The sequence below is a fragment of the Hippocampus guttulatus genome, chromosome 1, assembly GCF_054856545.1.
Source record: "Hippocampus guttulatus isolate MCC_2025c chromosome 1, RoL_Hgut_1.0, whole genome shotgun sequence".
Classification (NCBI taxonomy): domain Eukaryota; kingdom Metazoa; phylum Chordata; class Actinopteri; order Syngnathiformes; family Syngnathidae; genus Hippocampus; species Hippocampus guttulatus.
In genome coordinates, this window is record NC_141261.1 from 34,970,636 (window position 1) to 34,991,261 (window position 20,626).

At 41.9% G+C, this 20,626-nt stretch overlaps 1 protein-coding gene across 3 annotated transcripts in view; it reads right to left on the reverse strand.

Annotated features, from left to right (window-relative positions):
• Window positions 1–20,626, reverse strand: part of scn8aa (sodium channel, voltage gated, type VIII, alpha subunit a) — a 91,944-nt gene that overhangs the window by 44,390 nt on the left and 26,928 nt on the right. For 2 of the 3 annotated variants that reach the window (XM_086128120.1, XM_086128102.1), the window contains exons 3-9: window positions 16,377–16,495; window positions 15,389–15,478; window positions 15,117–15,245; window positions 11,020–11,111; window positions 6,802–7,017; window positions 6,469–6,532; window positions 4,849–4,990 (exon numbers count right to left, since the gene is read on the reverse strand). In XM_086128120.1, coding sequence (XP_085984246.1) covers window positions 4,849–4,990; window positions 6,469–6,532; window positions 6,802–7,017; window positions 11,020–11,111; window positions 15,117–15,245; window positions 15,389–15,478; window positions 16,377–16,495 — 852 coding nt within the window. Of the gene's footprint in view, window positions 1–4,848; window positions 4,991–6,468; window positions 6,533–6,801; window positions 7,018–11,019; window positions 11,112–11,340; window positions 11,433–15,116; window positions 15,246–15,388; window positions 15,479–16,376; window positions 16,496–20,626 lie in introns of all 3 variants that reach the window. The other variant, XM_086128110.1, reaches the window with a different exon arrangement.

Sequence of the window (20,626 nt, forward strand, 5' to 3'; positions counted from 1 at the left end):
CCACTGGATCCAGTCAGTTGTCATGACTAAAAATATCACATCGACATGATGAGATGAGTTAGTACAATTTGAGCATTGTGAAACCTCTTTCATTCAAAATCAGCAAATGCCCGATCATCCAAGAACATTATCCTGTGGTGTGGAGTCTGTTCATGGTGAGCTTTTCCACTCCCCCAAAACTGGGGCCACCAATTCGGAATGTTAAAAAAACAATTTATGATGGCCAATAGATGGAGTTCGGCAACGTCACGGACTCCGTAAACAAAAGCCAATCAGGAAGCTCGATGCTGTTGTCAGACACAAATCATGTCCTCATGTATGGGATCTCTCACATTAAAAATCAGTTGTGTGTAACCCACTTAATAATGTGTCATGTCGTGACAGGTTGTCATTTCCCATAGATTTTTTTCCCCACTCAGTGAAAAAAAGCAGGGGTCCCATTCTGACCACGTGTCCCAATACTTTTGTCCACATAGTGTAAAGAGACACATGCCCACTTATTTTTAACTCATTCAGTACCAGCCAATTCTGGACCAAGTCTGAAAAGACGTTTAAAAACGTCTTTGGGAGTGAATGAGTTAACAACGTGTCCCATTACTTTTGTTCATATAGGGGAAATGGCCTAGAACAAGGGTGGGCAAACTTTTTGGCTCGGGGGCCGCATTGACTTTTAAAATTTGACAGAAGGGCCAGGTCAGCACGAGCTATGGTACATTAAAAAACAAACAAACTGCATTTGTTGACATTCCATATCAAACATCAACAGAACAAAAGCATGAAAGTACTGTATTAATATACTTTTTTAAATGACAACAGTGTTGTTGATGACATATTTTAGCCTGTGCATTGCTGCAGATGGGTTGTGATCAGACCAGTAGAAGTACAGAGGTCCTAGGTGGTCGAAAAGATCCCCCCCCCTTCCCGTGTTCTGCAACTTCAAGTCAATGCGCCACCTGGCGGTGAAATGACGGTCATTACAAGTCCAATTGAAATGAATGCAATCATTCACATCGAACCTTAATTGTGGACCAACCTTCGGCGGGCCGGATTAAAAAGACCAACGGGCCGGATTCGGCCCGCGGGCCGTGGTTTGCCCACCTCTGGCCAAGAATGTAGGGGTCAACTTAACCTCAATGGGCCTGACTCAAAGAGAATGTGTGTGCACACGCACATAGAGTGGTGTGCCCCCCCCCAATTGTCAGGTGACCCCTACGCACTGTGCGTAGTCTGCGTGTCGAGAGCGGTGGTTCTGTTCATGCCAAATGCACACTTTGGGTGGAGTGCTTCAAAGTCTGTCCCGAGTCTAGTGTCCTGGGAAGGTGAAACATCATATTGTACTTGAAATTGGGATTCAGTTACAATATGCACCGCAATGAATTGGTGCTTCTTCGCCTATTTCACCAAAGTGTGCAAATGTGAATTTTTTGTGCCATTGCGTCACCAACAACCAATTGAGAATGCACTTACTAGGTCACACGCAGCAGCAACAGCAGCACAGACACAAACTGCGTCGTGAAATAAAAACAAGGTAGGGCAATATTATTGAGGCCTGTGAATTATATGGCAGGTAGCGGCTGGGACCAAGGCAAAAAGGAGCAGGCGTGGAGAATGGGGAGTGAGGAAGTTGGCGTTATCTGGTGAGTGTATTGACTTACAGTATTGACAGTTATTAAACTGTCAAACAAGCAATAACTCAACCACCGGTCACCAGATTGAGTAGCCATTTTCAAACTTTTTTTTTTGTTGTTGTTTTCTGTCAAGGACAAGGCGGAGTCACTCCTCTTTTCCGCTCAAAGCAAACCCCGTGCAGTTATCCCGCGTTCAAAATTCGCACGTGAGACACACAAGAGCAACTCGATGTTTTGTGTTTGGGCTGAACCTTGCAAAATGTCAGAACGGTGAGTTGTATATCTAATCATTTGTTTTTATTTGTTTCTATTGTGGTCCATCAAAAATATGTCGACATAAAACCAGCCCAATGATCAGAAAAGGTTGGAGACCACTGATGTAGAGCACAGTAGGCCAGTTCCCTACGACATTCCAAAAAAGATGCTTCTGAGGTGAAATTAAAGACTCTAAATTGTCCATTGGTGTGACTGTGAGCATGGATACGGTAGTTGTTTGGCTGTATGTGCTCCGTGATTGGTGCTGTGTAAGGCATTATCAGATTTTGAAGTGTGCTTTATCTTTTCGATGGCGTTCATTGACATTCCCAAGTCTCAGAAAAAATACATGTCCATGTTTTGAAGCCAGCATCAGCTATCAGCTGTTCATCTTTCGAGCAGTGGGTGTTGTCTGGACAGGAGAGTCCTGATGTGCATATAGGAAAATATGCTGCCTAATTAATATTAAATGCGGCCGATAGACTGTGTACCATTTCATACCATGTACCATTTGCCTCCAACACAATATTTCTCACAGATGCAAGCAACAAACGGGTTATAAAAGCACCCACACAGGAGATGTGGTACGAGCCTGTATGCTCTCTCTCTCTCTCTCTCTCTCTCTCTCTCTCTCTCTCTCTCTCTCTCTCTCTCTCTCTCTCTCTCTCTCTCTCTCTCTCTCTGTATATATATATATATATATATATATATATATATAAAAGTGTGTGAAATTATGACTTTAAAGACAATTCCAAATATAGGCTGGAGATTGCAGTATGAAACCAAATGTCAGCAGCAGCATTCATAGTGTGTAAGAATAGACGCGGCCGCTGGGATGCTTCCTTCACGTCTCATTGGCCAATCCTGCACGCTTAATATTTCAAACATCCTGCTTTGCACTGGCAAGTGGAGACAGGAGAGCCTCCGCCATTTCAGAGAGCTAATGTGCACCGTGACAGACTGTTAGCCTATTAGCTTTTTCCCCAATGTTAAATCAACCATCATTATTTTAAGACTTAAACATGGGCCTATTTTGACCCTTTTAAGCACTCACAATGCACCACTTGTGATGGTAGGATTGTCTAACATTCTCTTCTAACAATGAAAAAAAAAGTGTTTTTTTTGTTTGTTTGTTTTTAGCATCCCTATCAAGTGGCCAGCTACTGTACTGTTTCATAAATGCACAGCTGATACCACAAGTCTCAGAATGCATTTCTGTAGCGAGTGTGATCTCACATACTTTCCCTCTTGTTGTCATGATTCTGTTTTGGTTTGGATTACATTTTTGTTTCCTCGTGTGCTTTTTGTCTTCCTCATTTGGTTTTGCTTCCACCTGATGTCATCTGGGTCCCTTGTGTTCACCAATTAGTTCACTCAACCCTTTGTCCCTTGTGTTCCTTGTTGTCTCATCAGTGTGTTTGTATTTAGTTCCCTGGTTCCTGTCAGTCTTGGTCGGATTGATGTTGCGCTCATGTTTTGTTTTAACCGCCATGGGTTTTTGTTTGTTACTGAGGTTTATTGGTGTTTTTCAGGACTTTGGGTTTTGGATTTAGTTTCTCCATTGTACCCCTGTGTTTTGTTTTGTTTTGTTTTTGTGAATACATCTGGTTCAGTACCCCCTGCCTCCCTGCTTTTTATGGGTGCACTACCATCACCTGCATCGTGACACTTGTCTGTCGGCGGTACAGTCATTTGTGATCAAATATAAAGATGAAGAGGTCATTTGAGGACACAAATCAGGGATGCAGTATTTAATCTTCAAATAAACATGAACAAATTGAGTTGTCATCCATATGGTGACTATGAAAAATGCACACTCGACACGAGAGCATGTTATTTCAGGCGCCTGAGGCCACACTAGCAAAAATCAATTAGCGTGGTTTACAAACTTGAGGTGCGGGCATAGGCACGATAAGACTTTCAATATTTTATTCATCATAAATAAATAAATAAATTTGGGAAAATGTATGGTCTTCCTTCTAACACAAAGACATTGCCTGTAAAATTAAATGGCAAGCATAATTAAATTGATTTGGTAATGGTCTAGTCTAAAAGGTGGTCTATTTTGCAGCGCAGGTGGTGTAACATGATTTTGGTGAATCATTGTAGAAACCAATGTATTGAAAGTTTTACAATCATAATCATTTTAGGAATATTTAAATAGCACCCCCGTCACTAAGGGGGCGTCACGCATGAATGCACCATCGGGAGGTGCAAGTCGGTCTCCAATTGTATGTCACACACACACGGCCGACTACATCATTCAAAACGGGAGCTATTTTGGTTTACGTGTCAACGTCTCGCATGAACTCAGGCACGTTTAATTTCTGTTTCAGCAACAGTCGAGCACGCCGTACTGGGGACTATATGTCTGTGCCACACTGATTTTGATGCAAATGAGGGATGGTTGTGAGGATTGGCCAGCAAGGACAACGCGGGGGATGCGTCCAAATTCACAGGCTGCGTCAGGTCCGGTGCAATTCGACTATGTGTGGTTTCTACATTCGGGAAAGACAATTCGCAAGCGAGCTCCTTTGATGCTTTCAAATATGGACACCACCTGCAGTCGAGTCACGCTAAAAAAAAGATGTAATGCGACCGAAAATGCGGCCTTCGAAGGACCCGACCTGTGAATTTGGACACAGCCTTCGTTCCATCCCACAATGATGCACAAATGAGCAGAGCGCCCTGACTGACCAAACGCCACCCAATCACGGCTTCCTTCCGTGAAGATTCAGTCCATTAGCAGGGGGGCATGTGCATGCGTGTTTTTCTTCTCCGAAAAGGCAAAACAACAAAAGAAAGAAAGAAAAAAAAGGAGGATGGACCAAAAAGAAGTCGAGGTACCGACATGTAGAGTACTGACTATTTCACTTGTATATTTCTCTATTAAGCAATTGGTCATTGACGAGTGTGCTTAATGTGACAGAGCACTCGTCATAGTGGGTGAATATGTCAACTTTACCAGCATGTAGAGGTTTTCCCAGAAGTCCTGTGTCATGAGTCGGAAGAGAGCCAGGAAGGCCCATCCGAAGCTGTCGAAGCTGGTGTAACCGTAGTTTGGATTCCGTCCAGCTTTCATGCACGTGTATCCCTCTGGGCAACGCCTGAGAATGGCAGGGAGCAAGGCTTCAGAATGACTCAGTCTGTTTACAGTGGTCCCTTGACATCGTAACGCCCCAAAAGTTGTACAAAATATGTTGCTGAAAAATATAGCCTGAAATGTAAACAACTTTTGGAGTACAATCAAATGCGAGCACCTTACCAGACTCAGTAACATCCTAGCCAACTATTGGATTAAATCATGTTTTTTGAAACACTTATTCTGAAAGGACGACAAGGGCAAGAAAAGAACAATAGCCACAAGATGTTAGGCTATGTTTAGCATTTTTATTATTGGTATGTCTACTACTGTTCAATTCCTGCTGGCTTGATATGATTTTCAGGTTGTATCAAGCCGCTTTTTGTGAATAAAGGACTTGGATTTGGCACATTTAAACCCAACGGCCCTCTTTATATGACTGTCTTAAATTGTGCAAGGCGCAAAGCATATATCTGGGCAGAGGCAGGTTAGACCCCATCTTGGTGAACGTGCGGGAGGGCTTGTGCCACTGTAAGAGTTGTCACAGCTGACTTCAATCATGGCCAATCAAAGCGACTCTTCTTTTCATTCCCATTAAAGAAGAAGTCAAGTCAAAAAAATATATCTTTACGATAATGTGTTCTATGCGGGGGGCTTGGTGGTCATCGGAGAGCAGTTTGCATGTTCTGCCCATGCCTGCGTGGGTTTTCTCCAGGTATTCCCACTTTCCAAACACATGCATGGCAGGTCAATGGAACACTCTAAATCAGGGGTGGGCAATACCAGTCCTGGAGGGCCGCTCTCCTGCATGTTTTCCAACTCTCCCTGTTGCTACACACCTGATTCTAATGATCAGATCATCTTGAGCTCTTGATCAGCAGTGAGCTGTGAGAAGGCCCGATATTGAACACTGGAATCAGATGTGTTGCAACAGGGAGGATAGTGGCCCTCCAGGAGTGGGATTGCCCACCTCTGCTCTAAAATTATCCTTAGGTGTGAGTGTGAGCGTGGATGGTTGTTTGGCGATGTGTGCCCTGCGATTGGCTAGCAGCCAGTTTAGGGGGTACCCCACCTACTGCCCGAAGACAGCTGGGGGAGGCTCCAGCACTCCTCGGGACCGTTGTGACGATAAGCGGATCAGAAAATGGATGGATGTTTTATGCGCCCCCACTCGTCTAAACTCGGCATTCTAATTCATATTGCATTTGTGGAATATGATTTAAGTAGGAAATTCCATACGTTTGTATCCCTCACAGCTTTTGCTAGTTGCAGTCGACTGAAAATGACATCACAGGGCTGAGGTAACAACCATCACGGCTCACCAGTTTTCTGGGTTTGGTCATGTGACAATCACAAGGAAGGAAATTCTGTTTTGAAAGTCGACCAAATACAAGTTTGACCAGCATCAACATCATGGATTTTTTTGGACCTTGATTGCACTGCTGTATTGACTAAGTCGGCTCATTTCAGGCACACTGAAGAGGACTATGGGAAGATACTCACCCTGAGTCTGAGCTGTTTCCACAGAGAAGAGCATCGGACTGGCCGGGCAGGATGTAGAAATTTGCTGAAGAACACGCAAAAAATAAAAAAGTGTTGTTGTGAGGCATTACCGTCATGTTTTGTGCGACAAGATTTGTTTATTCTGCAAAATGTCCATCAATTCTTTGAGGCCACCGGTGCAATTTCAGTTCAATTCATTTCACATCAATATTTTTTTGTCTCACTAGTGCCTAAATGGCATAATATTTTCTGACGGTAGCATGTTGGCTGACTCATACACTGAGACTGCCCCACAAAATCACTCGCAAATCCCTGTCCTCTTTTCCCACTTACTGTTGTTCATGATGTACTCATTCCAGTCGAAGCTGCCGTTGATCGGGAAGCTCTCGGTTATGTTGATGGGCCAGATGACACACTTGTGGCGCAGATTGCCCATGAAGAGCTGCAGACCGATGAGTGCAAAGACACTGAGGCAGAAGACAGTCAGGATCATCACATCGGAAAGCTTCTTGACTGACTGGATGAGGGCACCCACGATGGTCTTCAGGCCTGAGGGGGAGGAGCCACGCAAACAGAGCACACAGAGTGATGACGCACAAGAGACCCAAACGGCAGCTGTGAATCGTTCGACACTACTTTTTTTGGAATGGTCCAGTGACTTTGTGTCCCCTACCATGGTGATTGCGGTGCACGTGGCCTGGACTTTTAGCTCAATGGTTAGCACTGTGCGTTCCCATAGCAACGAGGGATTTCACAGTGGATTCGATCCTCGAGTAAGTAGTAATGATATTATGATATATTATTCCAACATAAATGATAAATAAATAAAAATGTGTCAGGCAGCACGGTGTTCGACTGGTTAGCACGTTTGCCTCACAGTGCCGAGGACGTGTGTTCGATTCATGTATGGAGTTTACATGTTCTCTTCATGCCCCCAACTGAACCTCCTGCCATCCCTCTGCCAACTCAGGTAAAGCTTCCTGGAACCACCACTGCTAACTACGTTAAAAAAATACAGATGCTATGTACCTTTCGGTCAAACAGACCGAAATTACATAGTTTGATATTGTTTTTATTTCAACAATCACCATGCTCTGTGTCTGTGCTGTGTGTCGGTTTATTTAGGTACGTGTCTGCTTGCACTGTGCCTACGTGTGTAAGTACAGTCACGATGCTGATAACAGACAGACCGGGCCGACAGAACGCTGACGAGGGATCCTCCGCTTCTATTTTAACTGTTCAAAGTTGACTGTTCTCTGCTTTAACGTGTAAAAAGTGTAATCAATGACCCAAGCACTTCATTGCGGTGTTAAGCGTGATAGCCGTGTCATTTTGAGGTCAGCTTAGCATTTAGCATGTTCTTTTGTCGTCATCCCTTCATGAGTACGACGCTTGTCAGAAATGTACCTCATTCGCCGCCACACAGGTGATAATTCTTGACTGTGACTTCACAACGTAATTAGGAGCACTAGATGCCAGCTGAAGCTGTTGCTAGCTAGCTGCTTTTGTATCATTAGAACAGCGTTTACCTCAACCTCTCTTTATCTATCTATCTACCTATCTATCTATAAAGGGAACACTTAAACAGCGCAATGTAACACTTTTTTGTTACAAAGTGTTCTCTTTATCTTTTATATTCTCTCTCTCTCTCACTATATATATATATATATATATATATATATATATATATATATAAACACTTCCTAGTTTTTAATTGGCACAATTCCCTTTTTTATGTATTTAATGTGTATTTATCCAGGTAGGGCAATTGAGAAGTCATCCCAAACATACAGTTTTAATATAGGTAGTAAATATGATTCAAATGTCGAGAATATGTCGACTGAGGTATCTAAACAACTTGAACACAGAACTGTAGAAACAAAAACAAACAAGAAATATCAAAAAGCCTTCCCACTCTTTTCAAAATATTTCCAAGCATAAAAATGGAGTGGAGTTTGCATTTCATTGCCAATTGTGCATGACGTGAAAGAGAGGGGGAAGGCTGCAGAAAAGTGAGAGGAAAGCACGGCAGCACAACAAGGGGCCATGAGACAGAGGCACAGGCAAGGTTGGGGTGGGGGGGGGGGGGGGGCGGAAACCACATGCAGGTCATTTAAACTCCAAGGCTGAACAGGTAGCAATTCAATGCCAGCGCCATGGCGTGTGGCCGCTTTGCTTAATTGCCTGGTGTGAGGTGTCACAAGGTCATCACAGAGCAACCCTGCGGTCTGTCTCATCCACACTGACGACAAAGTCACATTACCTTGGCGTCCCCTGCAGCCAGCGTTCACACCGGGCCAGCAGGAAGGAAGTCAGATATGGAGGCAGGATGACCCCCTTTTCATGTGCTAGCGCTAGCTTCGGCACCGACACTGTCGGTATATTTCCTTTCCTCGCTTCTCAAAGTCTGGATTTAGATTTTGGATCATGATGTAATTAAAGAAAAAAAATTACTTACACCAACCACCAAAAAAAAAATCTTCCATGTAAGATTAGATTTTTTTCCATTTTCTTTTTTGGGCAATGTCCTGTTTTCACATCAGGTCCCACTTTTAGCAAGAGTACAAAACTCGAAACCGTTACATGAAATAGTCTATTCCTAAAGAAAATGAAAGACATGTGGAACTTGACTAAAAATGTTATTCTTTTACGAGTAGAGAGTGAAACCTTTGAGTTGCTAGGTTGGTCCGTGAGCATTGAGAACCATTTTCGCAGTGATACGTAAATAATATTTTGTCACGAGTAGTACATATACATAAAAATAAAATAAAATACACTTCCCGCTGATGCACCCACGTCCCAGAATACTCTGCAAGAGCAGATGCATTGGCACACCGGTTTAAAAAATAACCGTGTCTGGATCTAATTGCTCTCAGGTTTGGGCATCATAAAAGGTCGAATACGTTTTCACTTTGTTGTCATTGCGTTAGTTTCATGCTACTGAATGATTCTTATTTTAAAGTTCACATTTTAGGTTGGCTCCTGACTCACGTGATTCACCCATTCTAAATGATACAATGGAGAAATAATCAGTCACCGTTTGAATGGCTGCCTATTGATTAAGTTTCCGATCAACGAAGGACAGCATCCCCACAGTCAAGCATGGAGGTGGAAACATGTTGAGGGATGCAGCAGAGCTTCACCACCCTGAGTGGCCCATGAAGGGAGCCATGTCAAATACTGGATGCAAATCTCCTTTCCTCAGTCAGAAGATGTGTCATGGATGGGTCTTCCAACATGACGATGAGCCAAGTGATTGCCAGGGCAACAAAAGAGTGGCTCAAGAAGAAGCATAAGATCATGGAGTGGCCCAGTCTCCAGGCCTCAATCCAATAGAAAAGCAGTGGAGCGAGCTGAAGCTTGGAGTTTGCAAGAAGAAGCCAAGAGTGAAAGTCCCTCACGTGCCAACAAGGGCTTCTCTACCCAATACTAAACTGACTGAACATGTCTTGAACTTGGGGACTAAATACATATTTCACTCCCAACCCTTTATAACTTTAATATTGTTTTATTGATTATGCATAATCAATAAACAATGATAAACATTCCACACAGGGAATCTCCCAATTACACAGCGAGACAGCAGATAATATTTCCGCTGCCTCAAGTATTTAAATTGAAGAATCGAAGAAAACAAAAGCACCCTTGTATAAATGTTGTTCATTTCCCTCCCTGCGGGGCTGTCCAGAGGAAGCATGAGCATCTGCTCAACATCCTCCATCGAACGGACATTTAAGATTTGGATCCACGTCGCTCACGCATCTGCATCCACCAACCTCGACAAGTAAGCGCACTGATTCGTTTTCTTTCTGGGTTGTAAAGACGAGGAGGGGGGCAATCAATCATCAAACTAAAGACCAAACAAAAAGGAGAAAGAAAAATCAAACTGTCAATGCCAGTTGTCAGCCAAGCTCTCAGTAGATTAAGATTAGAAAAGCAGGTGACTGAGAAGCATCATGCAGCATAGGAGATATGTTGACAAACTAGGCTTGGCAGTCTTCATACATCAATAACACTGTCTGGATTTTTTTTTTTTTGGGGTTGAGGGGGGTGAAGATCCTCCTTAGTTTTCACGTGCAACAACATGACTGAGTGTTTCATTGCACTGGTACATTTTTCGTCAATTTGAGAGACACCGTCCTAATATTAATCAGATAAACTAACTGATTGTTGTGGGAAATCTAAGTGGACTCCAACAATGTTATTAGTTGGAGAAAAGGTATCTGTTTAGTGGGTGGGGCCGGGGTCAAGGTGGTGGTGGGGTCTTGGGGACTTAGGCCACAGCTGCCGTGGAAACCAGTTATCTCTAAGTAATGAGAGTGCTACTGGGGCAGAAGAAGAGCGCAGAGACATTGTAGGGCCCTGGAGGAGACTGCAAAGCCTATCAAAAATGTATTAGCACCATTTTTGATCATTTTGGAGGATAAAAAGAACCCAAAAAAATGGCTGTCTCCAATTGGTTTGCTGCTGCTTGAAAATCATAACCGTAATCATAGTGAGTAGAAAAGAAAGGGTGGGAGGATCAGCCTTAGTGTTTAAACGGAGTCTCACCTGGAATGACAGAGATAGTTTTCAATGCTCGGAGAACTCTGAACGTTCTCAGCGCAGATACATTGCCCAGGTCCACAAACTCTGTTATATATCTGGAACAGGGGAAGGATCACACACAGAACACACACGATGACCAAAACCAAACACGGCAAGAGCACAACACCAGCGCACCAGGAGGAAGAACGACGCCACTCACAGAGCCTGTCCACGGAGGAGAAGGGTGGAAGGTAAAGAAAGAAAGGAGGACACACACACCTAACACCGACCACGCCCATTCGCGCCCCCACCCCTCAGCCACCACCCTGCCCAATCCTGTCTTACCTGGAATCACAGAAATAGTTTTCAATGCCCTCAACACTCTGAACGTGCGCAGAGCTGAGACATTGCCTAGGTTTACAAACTCTGTTATATACCTGCAGGATCAAACCACAGTTACAACAGCGGGTTATTTGATGTTGAAAGTGTACAGGTGATAGGATCAACAGCAATACAGTGGTACTTCCACTTACGGGAATTTTGAGATTACGAGATAGAAGCGATCGCTGAGCCGACATTTCTTTTTGAGCTGCTTGCAAAAATTTGGGCTAGAGCAAAAGCCACAGTGGCAACGAGCTACACAAGAAGCAGCAGTTTGGCAGATATTGAAAAAAAAATAAAATAAACTTACATTTAAACTAAACAATGAACAAATTCAATTATACGTCATGTTTCAAAACACCATTCATGGGCTTTACCTTTAAAGAATTTAAACACAAGGAGACAGAGGTTACAGCAATACTCACAAGCATATATTCTTTATCCTCTGTGCAAAAGCAACTATGCACCTTGTTAGCTATGGTCTTCTGTGTCTCATCATCAAATTTGTGTTGGTGTTTTTTAAGGCGCGAGCACAGATTAATGGCATTTCCGTTCATTGCAATGAGGGAAAGATTCTTTGAGTTACACACGTGGTCATGGAACAAATGAAACTCATAAGTCAAGGCACCACTGTATACTCATATACAAAGTGTGCAAAATGCAGTCAACCAGAATGTATCCGACCAGGACGACTCCAATTGACCTTTTACGAACACCCACCCCCATCCCCCCAGCAAATGTTGCTAGGTCGTTTTCAATGAGACACTTCCACACTGGAGTAATATTACCTAATTCTTGGATGAGAACATTTTAGCAGCATACCTTTGAATGTTTGGAGCTGATGCTCACAGAGAGAACTTAGATAGCTCAGCAAAAGTGAACTTTGCCTCTAACGCTTTCCCTGTTCTTTTAACTATGGCAGTCATTCAAAAGCAAAAATCACCAGAACGATACAGTACATGTTGCAATTAGGAGCACTTAGCTAACTTAGATGAGCAAGATCCTTTTAGCTAAGCAAGTAGTAACTAATCCTGACGTAAATAGCAACACGTATAAGAAATGTGATATAAATTTACACGCAGTCAATTAAAGTATGCAATAAATATTTTCCGTCAAGATTTCTCAATAACTCAACCAAGCACATCTTTTAACCATACTTACCTGTTAAAAAAGAAAAACATATATTGAAGACTGTGTAATACAACTCAAAAACAGAACATGTTGGACCTCTCTTCTATGCTGCGCTGTGATTCCCTGGCAACATAAAACTGTGTTTGTGGGCACAAAAAACTAATCATGGCATGGCGGACAAAAAAAGTCCAGATACATTTACTGTTTCTGGTATCGGGTGTTCAAAACAACTTTCGTTTTTCGTTACACGAAAGAGGGGTGTTTGCAATGTCCGCCCCCCCCCCCAAAAAAAACAAAAAAAACAAAAAAAAAACCCCCATATTGTCATAGTTGCTAAAACTGTCAGTATGAGCTGACAGAAGTACATAAGACAACGGATTTGTCAAAAAAAAAAATAATAATAATAATAAAAAAACAAGAACCATTCCTGGGCTCATTCTTCGTCTAACTTGATTTTCGGAAAAAAAACACTGTGCCTGAGGAAAAACAACCAATCAGACATACAACGTGTAATTGATGAGAAACCATCCACATCTCTCTTTGTGTGCCGTATCAGAAACTGTATTTGGTTTGATAAACTTGAATAAATGCAGTGAAAAACTGAATCTGAATTACATAAATTGAATTTGAATTGATTCATTTGAACCTTTACTTTGAAAAACCGAATCTGTATTGTACAATTTGTTTGGAATTCCTCACTGAAAATTGAATTCTTTATATTTTTTCACATTCAGTCTTCCAAGTTAAAATTCAGATTTTCAATGCGCAATTTCAGTTTGTGTGACCAAACTCTGGGCACTGGAGGATGAGCAATTGATTTCAGATCTCCTCTTTGTCCAATCAACAGGTTCGTTTTGAGCGGGTGAAAAAAAATGTTTTCTTCTAAGCGGCTCTTGATATTAATAACCGCTTTCTTTCACCTTTGTGGTACAAATTATCGGGTCAGTGAGTGATCAAAAGGCGCTTCCTTTCAAATTTAGGACAAGACAGTCTATATTTTGCAATGTATCAAAACTGGAATTTTAGGACATGAAACATGGGACGGTGCAGCCAAACAGGAAAAGGGAAATATCACCCAAAACAGTTTACTTTTGGTTAACAAAATTTTGAGCACTGTTTTGGGTTATTGGGAGGATATTGATAGTTTGAGGAAGTTTAAAACTGAGCCTTGACGGTATATGATAATCTGAAGATTTTGTTTTTGGATTACGCCGCTGAAAGATTCAAATTAAATACTGTAAGGCAAATTCAATTTTTGTAATTAAGATTCAGTTTTCCAATGCACTTACTCAAATTTAGCGATTCAAATGCAAATATTCAATTATTCAGATTCAGTTCGTGATGGCACATATTCCAGCCCATACACTCGAGTGTGTGCCGTATCGTCAAAATACCGGGGCCAGGGAAGAAGAGTTCAGACGACACAAGAAGAGGTTAAAAAATAAAAATATAAAGTCTGGGGTTCTGACGTGTCACGGTGAATCGAGTGGAAACCACAAAGTCCCAAAGAGAAATGCCAACAATGTCTCTCGGTAACAGTGGAGGAAAAACAGAAGATGAGTTGTCGGTCAGAATAAACAGTGGTACCTTGAAGTTGGAACACACAAAATCCCTTGGAAGCATCACTATGCATGACATCATCACATGGCATCAGCTATTAGCATGTCTTGCGACACCTCATTTCAGCCAGCATCGAAGCAGGAGCGTGTGAGTTTGTATTTTTTTGTAACGCTTAACACAAAGTTGAGGCTGCTAAGATAACAATAGCAAAGAGTACGTATGCGCATACACATTCTTAGTCAGAAAATAATCCAGCTCAGTCCATAAATCTTTGTCCTGAGTGTTTCCATTTTTAACGCTGCTCTAAATGGCGTCTCCAAAAGCCTCACTTTTCACGAAACCCCAAAAAACAAACATGCTTGTTGAACCAATATTTAATAGATCGTCAGAAATAGCAACTGATTTTCAACACCTTGTATTGGTTAAACATTTGCCAAAATAACAGACCGACATGCTGAGTGACCAATGGTATCGATTGTGAAAAATGTTCACGTAACCACATTGGGACATAGAAGATTTCTGCCCGACTGATGTGCTACTTTCCTGTTGTTACTTTCCGACTAATATCGAGCAAATCAATTTGATTTGGGTCGTCCATGACTGGTGTGACGCATCTGAATGCCTTTGTTCTATGTTTTTGACAAGTAGCACTGAGGAGACTCCAACCAATAATAATAATAATAATAATAATACATTTCATTCGTCGATTAGCTGCGACAGGTGAGTCAGTTGCCATCTAGAGGCAGTGTTTGGCTTACATGACATGATTGGTTGACTTCATTTGATGCTTGTTTGCCATTTGGGTTTTTAATACATCAACATAAATCCCAATGTCTCGTTCTTCGATTGTTTTGGCAAGAATCAATTTCAAAATATGAGTTCGAAGCACTAGTTTGAAAATCAACAAATCATTTTGTCATTTCGGAAGGGATTGTGGTGAGACTTGAAAGTACCACTCTACATTCTCCATCTACCGATTCTATCACGTCGGCTTCTTTCACTAGAAATCTCCTTCGGGGAGGCATGTCCCTCAGGAGAGAAATACTTACGCCATGGAGATGACCATAAAGTCCAGCCAGTTCCATGGGTCTCGGAGGAATGTAAAGCCATCTATACAGAATCCTCGTGCCGTGATTTTTACGAGCGACTCAAATGTATAAATTCCCGTGAAGGTGTACCTGAAAGACAAGGGAAGCGACATATCGGCAAACAGCAACAGTATAGCTAAGAAACCACATGCAAAGCATCCGGTGGCGCTCGACCGGAGGCCCAAAGTTCAACCATTATCAATCTGAGAGAGAAGAAGGAAAGATGTACTTACTCTACTTGTTTTGACCACTCGGGAGGATCACTAAAGGTCATGAATATACAGTTGGTCAAAATAGTACACATGATGATCATGCTGAAAAGAGTGAGCGGTCGGTCAAGGGGGCAAAACGGCAATTGAAGGAGGCAGTGACAAACAATAAAAATGATCAAACTGTGTTCTTAACATTCTGTTATGATTTTGATTTTGCTGAGTCATCCAAACGCTGATTTGACAACTAATCACGAAACAAAATAAAACAGGGTAACGCATCCAATGACGAGCTGGACTGAATAACAGACGTGGTGCAATTTGTGATCAATGTTGAATATGCAAATTCTCCCATTCAATTTAATCCATACACACTGTTATATTGATTATGATATATAGGAATATGCAAGTGTAAAAAAGTCATGAAAGGTCTTAGCCAGATACAAAAAATTTAACAATAATCAGGCCGATTTTGAGACCAAGCCCTCTCAGCCCAAGTATGTGCAGTGTGCATGCGCTCCAAGAAAGGATGAGGTCATGAGTTTTTGTGTGACCCCGGGTGGCTTTTGACACCACGCTCATGTTTTTTGAACATGTGGTTGAAGGTCAAAAACCCATTTATGGCACTGCGAGAGGAGCAAGAATATAAACACTTTTGAACATGACACCTCATTAAAATGTACACAACAGGAGTCACATTTTCAAGATGTCCAAAATGGGCGTGAGAAACATTTTCATCATTGCAAATTTAGGGCCGTGTCATGCCAACAGAGCGAGTCATATCAATGGATGTTCGGCTTCCACATCATCAAAAACTGAAGTCAGCAAAATGACTTGCCTGTGGCTAGCGGGTGGTTTATTGCTCAAGCCGTCTGTTATTCAGCCCTCTTCGCACGAGAGTCTGCTGTTTATTCCTCACGTAAAACATCCATCGACAAATCATCATCAATCATATACCGAAGCAGTCAATCTGCTCTTGCCTTTGCATTTCAGACAGCATATAAAAGGATATGAATGTATCAAAATTTTAATAGCTAGTTGCCTAACCGGATTAAAAGGACTTATGAAGTACAAGGCAGGTGTGGCACTGAAACGGAAGATTGTCTTCCCCCTATTTAGCACTATAAATGTCTGTGGAGAGAAGAGCAGAAGGAGAGAAAACATGGATCAGTAAACAGAACATTTGGTTTGGAAGAGCAACTACAAATGCATAGACCACCACCGCATGTCCCAATAGACATCCTTTGGATTTTCTCATGCAGTGGACTGCACGTGGACGCACAAATCGTGCTGCGTTTAAGACGTTTTGCCCATATGAGATCTAAAGTTGAAAATGCAAACGCGTGCATAAAACCACATAGCGTGTGACAATACAGTGAAATCCTCTACAACGAAACCTACATGGACGAAAGTATCCCTAGTGTGAAAAAATCTTCATGCATTAACACCAAAAACCTGTTGCGTGATACAAAATATTTTTCTCTGATCTTGCCTCGCGACGAGATTCACTACAACGAAGTCAAATCCAACAGCGACCTCTATTGCTTCATTCGGAAACGGCAACAGCAACCACCACACTGGTTTACACATGCGCAGTAGTCCAGGAAGTATTAGTTATTATTAGTTTCAGACGCAGCAAGAACGTTGCGTTGCTAAAACGGCTACAAAACTGACCTTTGGATGTCAAGCAGCTAAGATAAGAAGAGCTCTGACGCTGGAAGAGAGGGTAAAAGTGATCAAAATGAAAGACGGAGTAAGCAAAATAAAAGACATTATCCAAGAAATTGATGTAAGTGAAAATGAATGTTGATCGTAAATTTCGCAATTTCTTTCCCTTTTTTTCTTTCTATACTGACTATATGAAGTGTCAAATAAGTGTGTGCTCATACTTATGCACTATTGGAATTAAAAATAAAGAGTACACATACGTTTGTATGCGTGTGTGTGTGTGTATGTGTGTTTACATCTGAGATCAAATTTGCTACAGGGAAAACCCCCCGTTGTGAAAAATTTCTTGCTGCAAACATGATTTCGTTGTGGAGGAGTTTCACTGTAAAGCCAATGCATTCCTCTGGGATATGCTGCATACAAACAGTCTGGGCGACGGCAGAAATAGCCAGGGTGTTCTGTCATTTCGGAAGCAGTAAAACACAGTGGAACAAAGGCGAACGGCTGACAGGATGTTCATATAATTAGTATGTTGTCCTATTAATGCAGCGCGCCTGATTGATCACATGTTGCCCACTTGATAAACAACAGACACGTGTGTGTGTGTGTGTGTGTGTGTGTGTGTGCGTGTGTGTGTGTGCGTGTGTGTGTGTGTGTGTGTGCGTGGGTGTCCAGTTTAGCTGCCGCCACTCTTGCCCGCTTTTCGAGAAACTAAAAGAAGCTGGCAAGCCTCTTCCTGTGGATAACCTCATAATTGTTTAAATAAAACATGGCGAAGGGCATCAAAGTTTAATGAGACACTGCATTTGCACAACTGATATGGTTGAGCGTGCTTTAACGAGGTCTCCCTCGCCACATAAAGCCCCTAGCAAAAGTGTGCGTGTGTGTGTGTGTGTGCGTGCGTGCGTGCGTGTGTGTGTCACATGACTCGCATCATCAGTGCACTTGCAGCTAAAACCAAGCAAAGTGTACACAAAGCAAACCGGAACATCAACATCTCAAGACCGAATATGAACCCTCTGATATGCATTTGACTGACATTTCAGGGCGACATTTCAGGCCAATGAAATCTTCCTCTCCCTCATTATCATCATCAGTATAGCATAAGCATCCAAAATGCACTTCAGCTTGTGCCAGCTGTGAATGATCTCGCAATATGCACCGAGCATGTGCAATAATTGCCTCAGCCTAATCTTAATGTTTATGGAATACAAGAAAAAAATAATAATTATAACACGAATTGGTCGTCGTCCCCCCCACCCAAAAACAAAACAATCATTTATTTTCTTTTTCTCCCCCAGAAAATAGAAATATGACTCAGGCCAGGGGTCGGCAACCCAAAATGTTGAAAGAGCCATATAGGACCAAAAAAAAAAAAGTCTGGAGCCGCAAAAAACATAAAAGCCTTCTATAAAACGTATAATGAAGGAAACACATGCTGTATGTATGTAGGAGACTGGACTGTCTTAGTATTGTTTATGTTATTCATTCCTTTGTTGTGTGTTCACAAACGCCCCCCATAGAATTTATTTTTATGTGGTTTTGGTGCATTATTCTCGTTTTTCTTCGTGTCATTGAAGTAATCATTAATTTCCATTTTTCGGAGGCTATCTTTGAACACCTCTCGATTCGAACGAGAGGAGACAAGGCACGGAGTCGGACGCAGACGTGTCTGTGTTTGTGTTTGTCGAGACTGTTAAAAGCATAAATAAAGTGTACGTTTTAAAAAAACCAACACCACAGCTCTCCTTTTTTCGGAGCTGCAACATGTACCTATATGAGCTATATTAGCCTACTATCAAAATGACTAAATTTGCTACAATTACGCGATGAGCCTTCATGATTAAATGTTTTTTTTTCCCGTGCAGTTCATTCTGTAGAGCAGGGGTGCCCAACCTCTTTTGACCGAAGATCTACTTTTCGTTTAACCAACCTACCGCGATCGGCCCGCGCATACACAACACACTTACAGATGCATGCCTACCTACGCGGAGGCATGGGACGCACTTTTGCAGCATTTTTGACGATCGTAGCTCATGTGTACCGTTTTAAAAATGCTTTTCACAGCCCACCAGATTCTCTTTGCCAGTACTCTCGATGAATTGTACATGAAACATTGTTAAAAAAAATTTTTTTGCAACAGCCACTTGACTTGCATCACGCCCTACTAATAGAAACGTGTCGTAGGCTATGACGCAAATCTTCATTGACAGAAGCGTTGAAATGTAATATTTATTCTACACATTTTTACAGCATTGAGAAACGTTAAGAATGTTTGTGTCATGTTTTTACTCCTACATAAAACCTTATTCAAAACAAAAAAAAATAAATTTCCCTCCCACATCTTTTTCTATTTTCAAACATTTTTATAAAGCTCCTGGGAGCCACTAGATGGCGCTAAAGAGCCACATGCGGCTCCGGAACCGCGTGTTGCCGACCCCTGACTTGGCCAATTATCCTATGTGGCCAACGATATGCTGATCATGTTAGCACACGACCAACAAATGCAATGTAGCCACTGATTTGTTTTTGCCGAACATCCTGAGTGACTGACATGTGCTCCTGCTTCCGGTGCCAGAGACAACAATTCTGCTAAGTTTATTGGTTCTTTTCACCTTAGCCTTAACATGTGCCCATGATTCCAAAAGTCCAGCCATAAACAGGCCTCTTTAATACTGCTACCATAGCATTCTTCTTCTTGTTGCATTAATGGCTTATTGTGTATTTTATAAGGTGTATCATTGATGTAAGAATAGTGGTGGCGTGGCACTGTTGTTCGGTAAAAAAATCTCACCCACAAGGTTGTGCCCAACTAATTGACCACAATCGACCAGTAGCCAGTGGTCCCAATTCGATCGTGAGGGATGTAGAGCGAAATGGTAAAAAACAAAGATGTGTGTTTGTGTGCATTTATTAAAACGGGACACATGAGTTAAGATAGCGAGAGCGATGTTCCTGCACTCAACACGCTCCAAAAGCGTGTCCCATGCCGCCCCGTCAGGCCTCTACTAAGGTAGGCAGTGATTCCCTTTTCACAAACTCTTGTATTTATTTAATTTTCTGTCTCTATCATGTTAGGGGCCGTTACGGCTGTTGCTCATCATGCCATGTGTGTGTGCGTGTGTGTATCCGTGTATCTGAGCACGTCAATTGCGGGAGGTTGGTTGCTTGAAAGGTAGATCTTGGGTCAAAAAAGTTGGGCACCCCTGTTGTTGACGACAGATCAACAGTCATACATAACATTCAAGAATGTGTTCAAATTGAATTGAATGAAAACAAAATTGAATGTAGGAAAAAAAACCATAAATGTGAGCTGCCAATACAGAAATCCTAAATCTAGCATCAATACCCTCAATAATTCGGTCGAAGAAAAATTTACCAAAAAACACAAAACGACATTTGTTTACGGAGGCTTTAAAACATTGGACAACATATGCAATCGCTATTCTTCTGTCCTTTTTTTTCCCATTCTCCATTAGCAGACACAATCGAAAATCAGAAAATGAGTCATTCGTGTTTTTTTCATTTTGGTTTTTGGAGTAATATTGACAAAACAAGTCATGTTTTTGTTTTTTTAATTCCCATTTTGTTTTG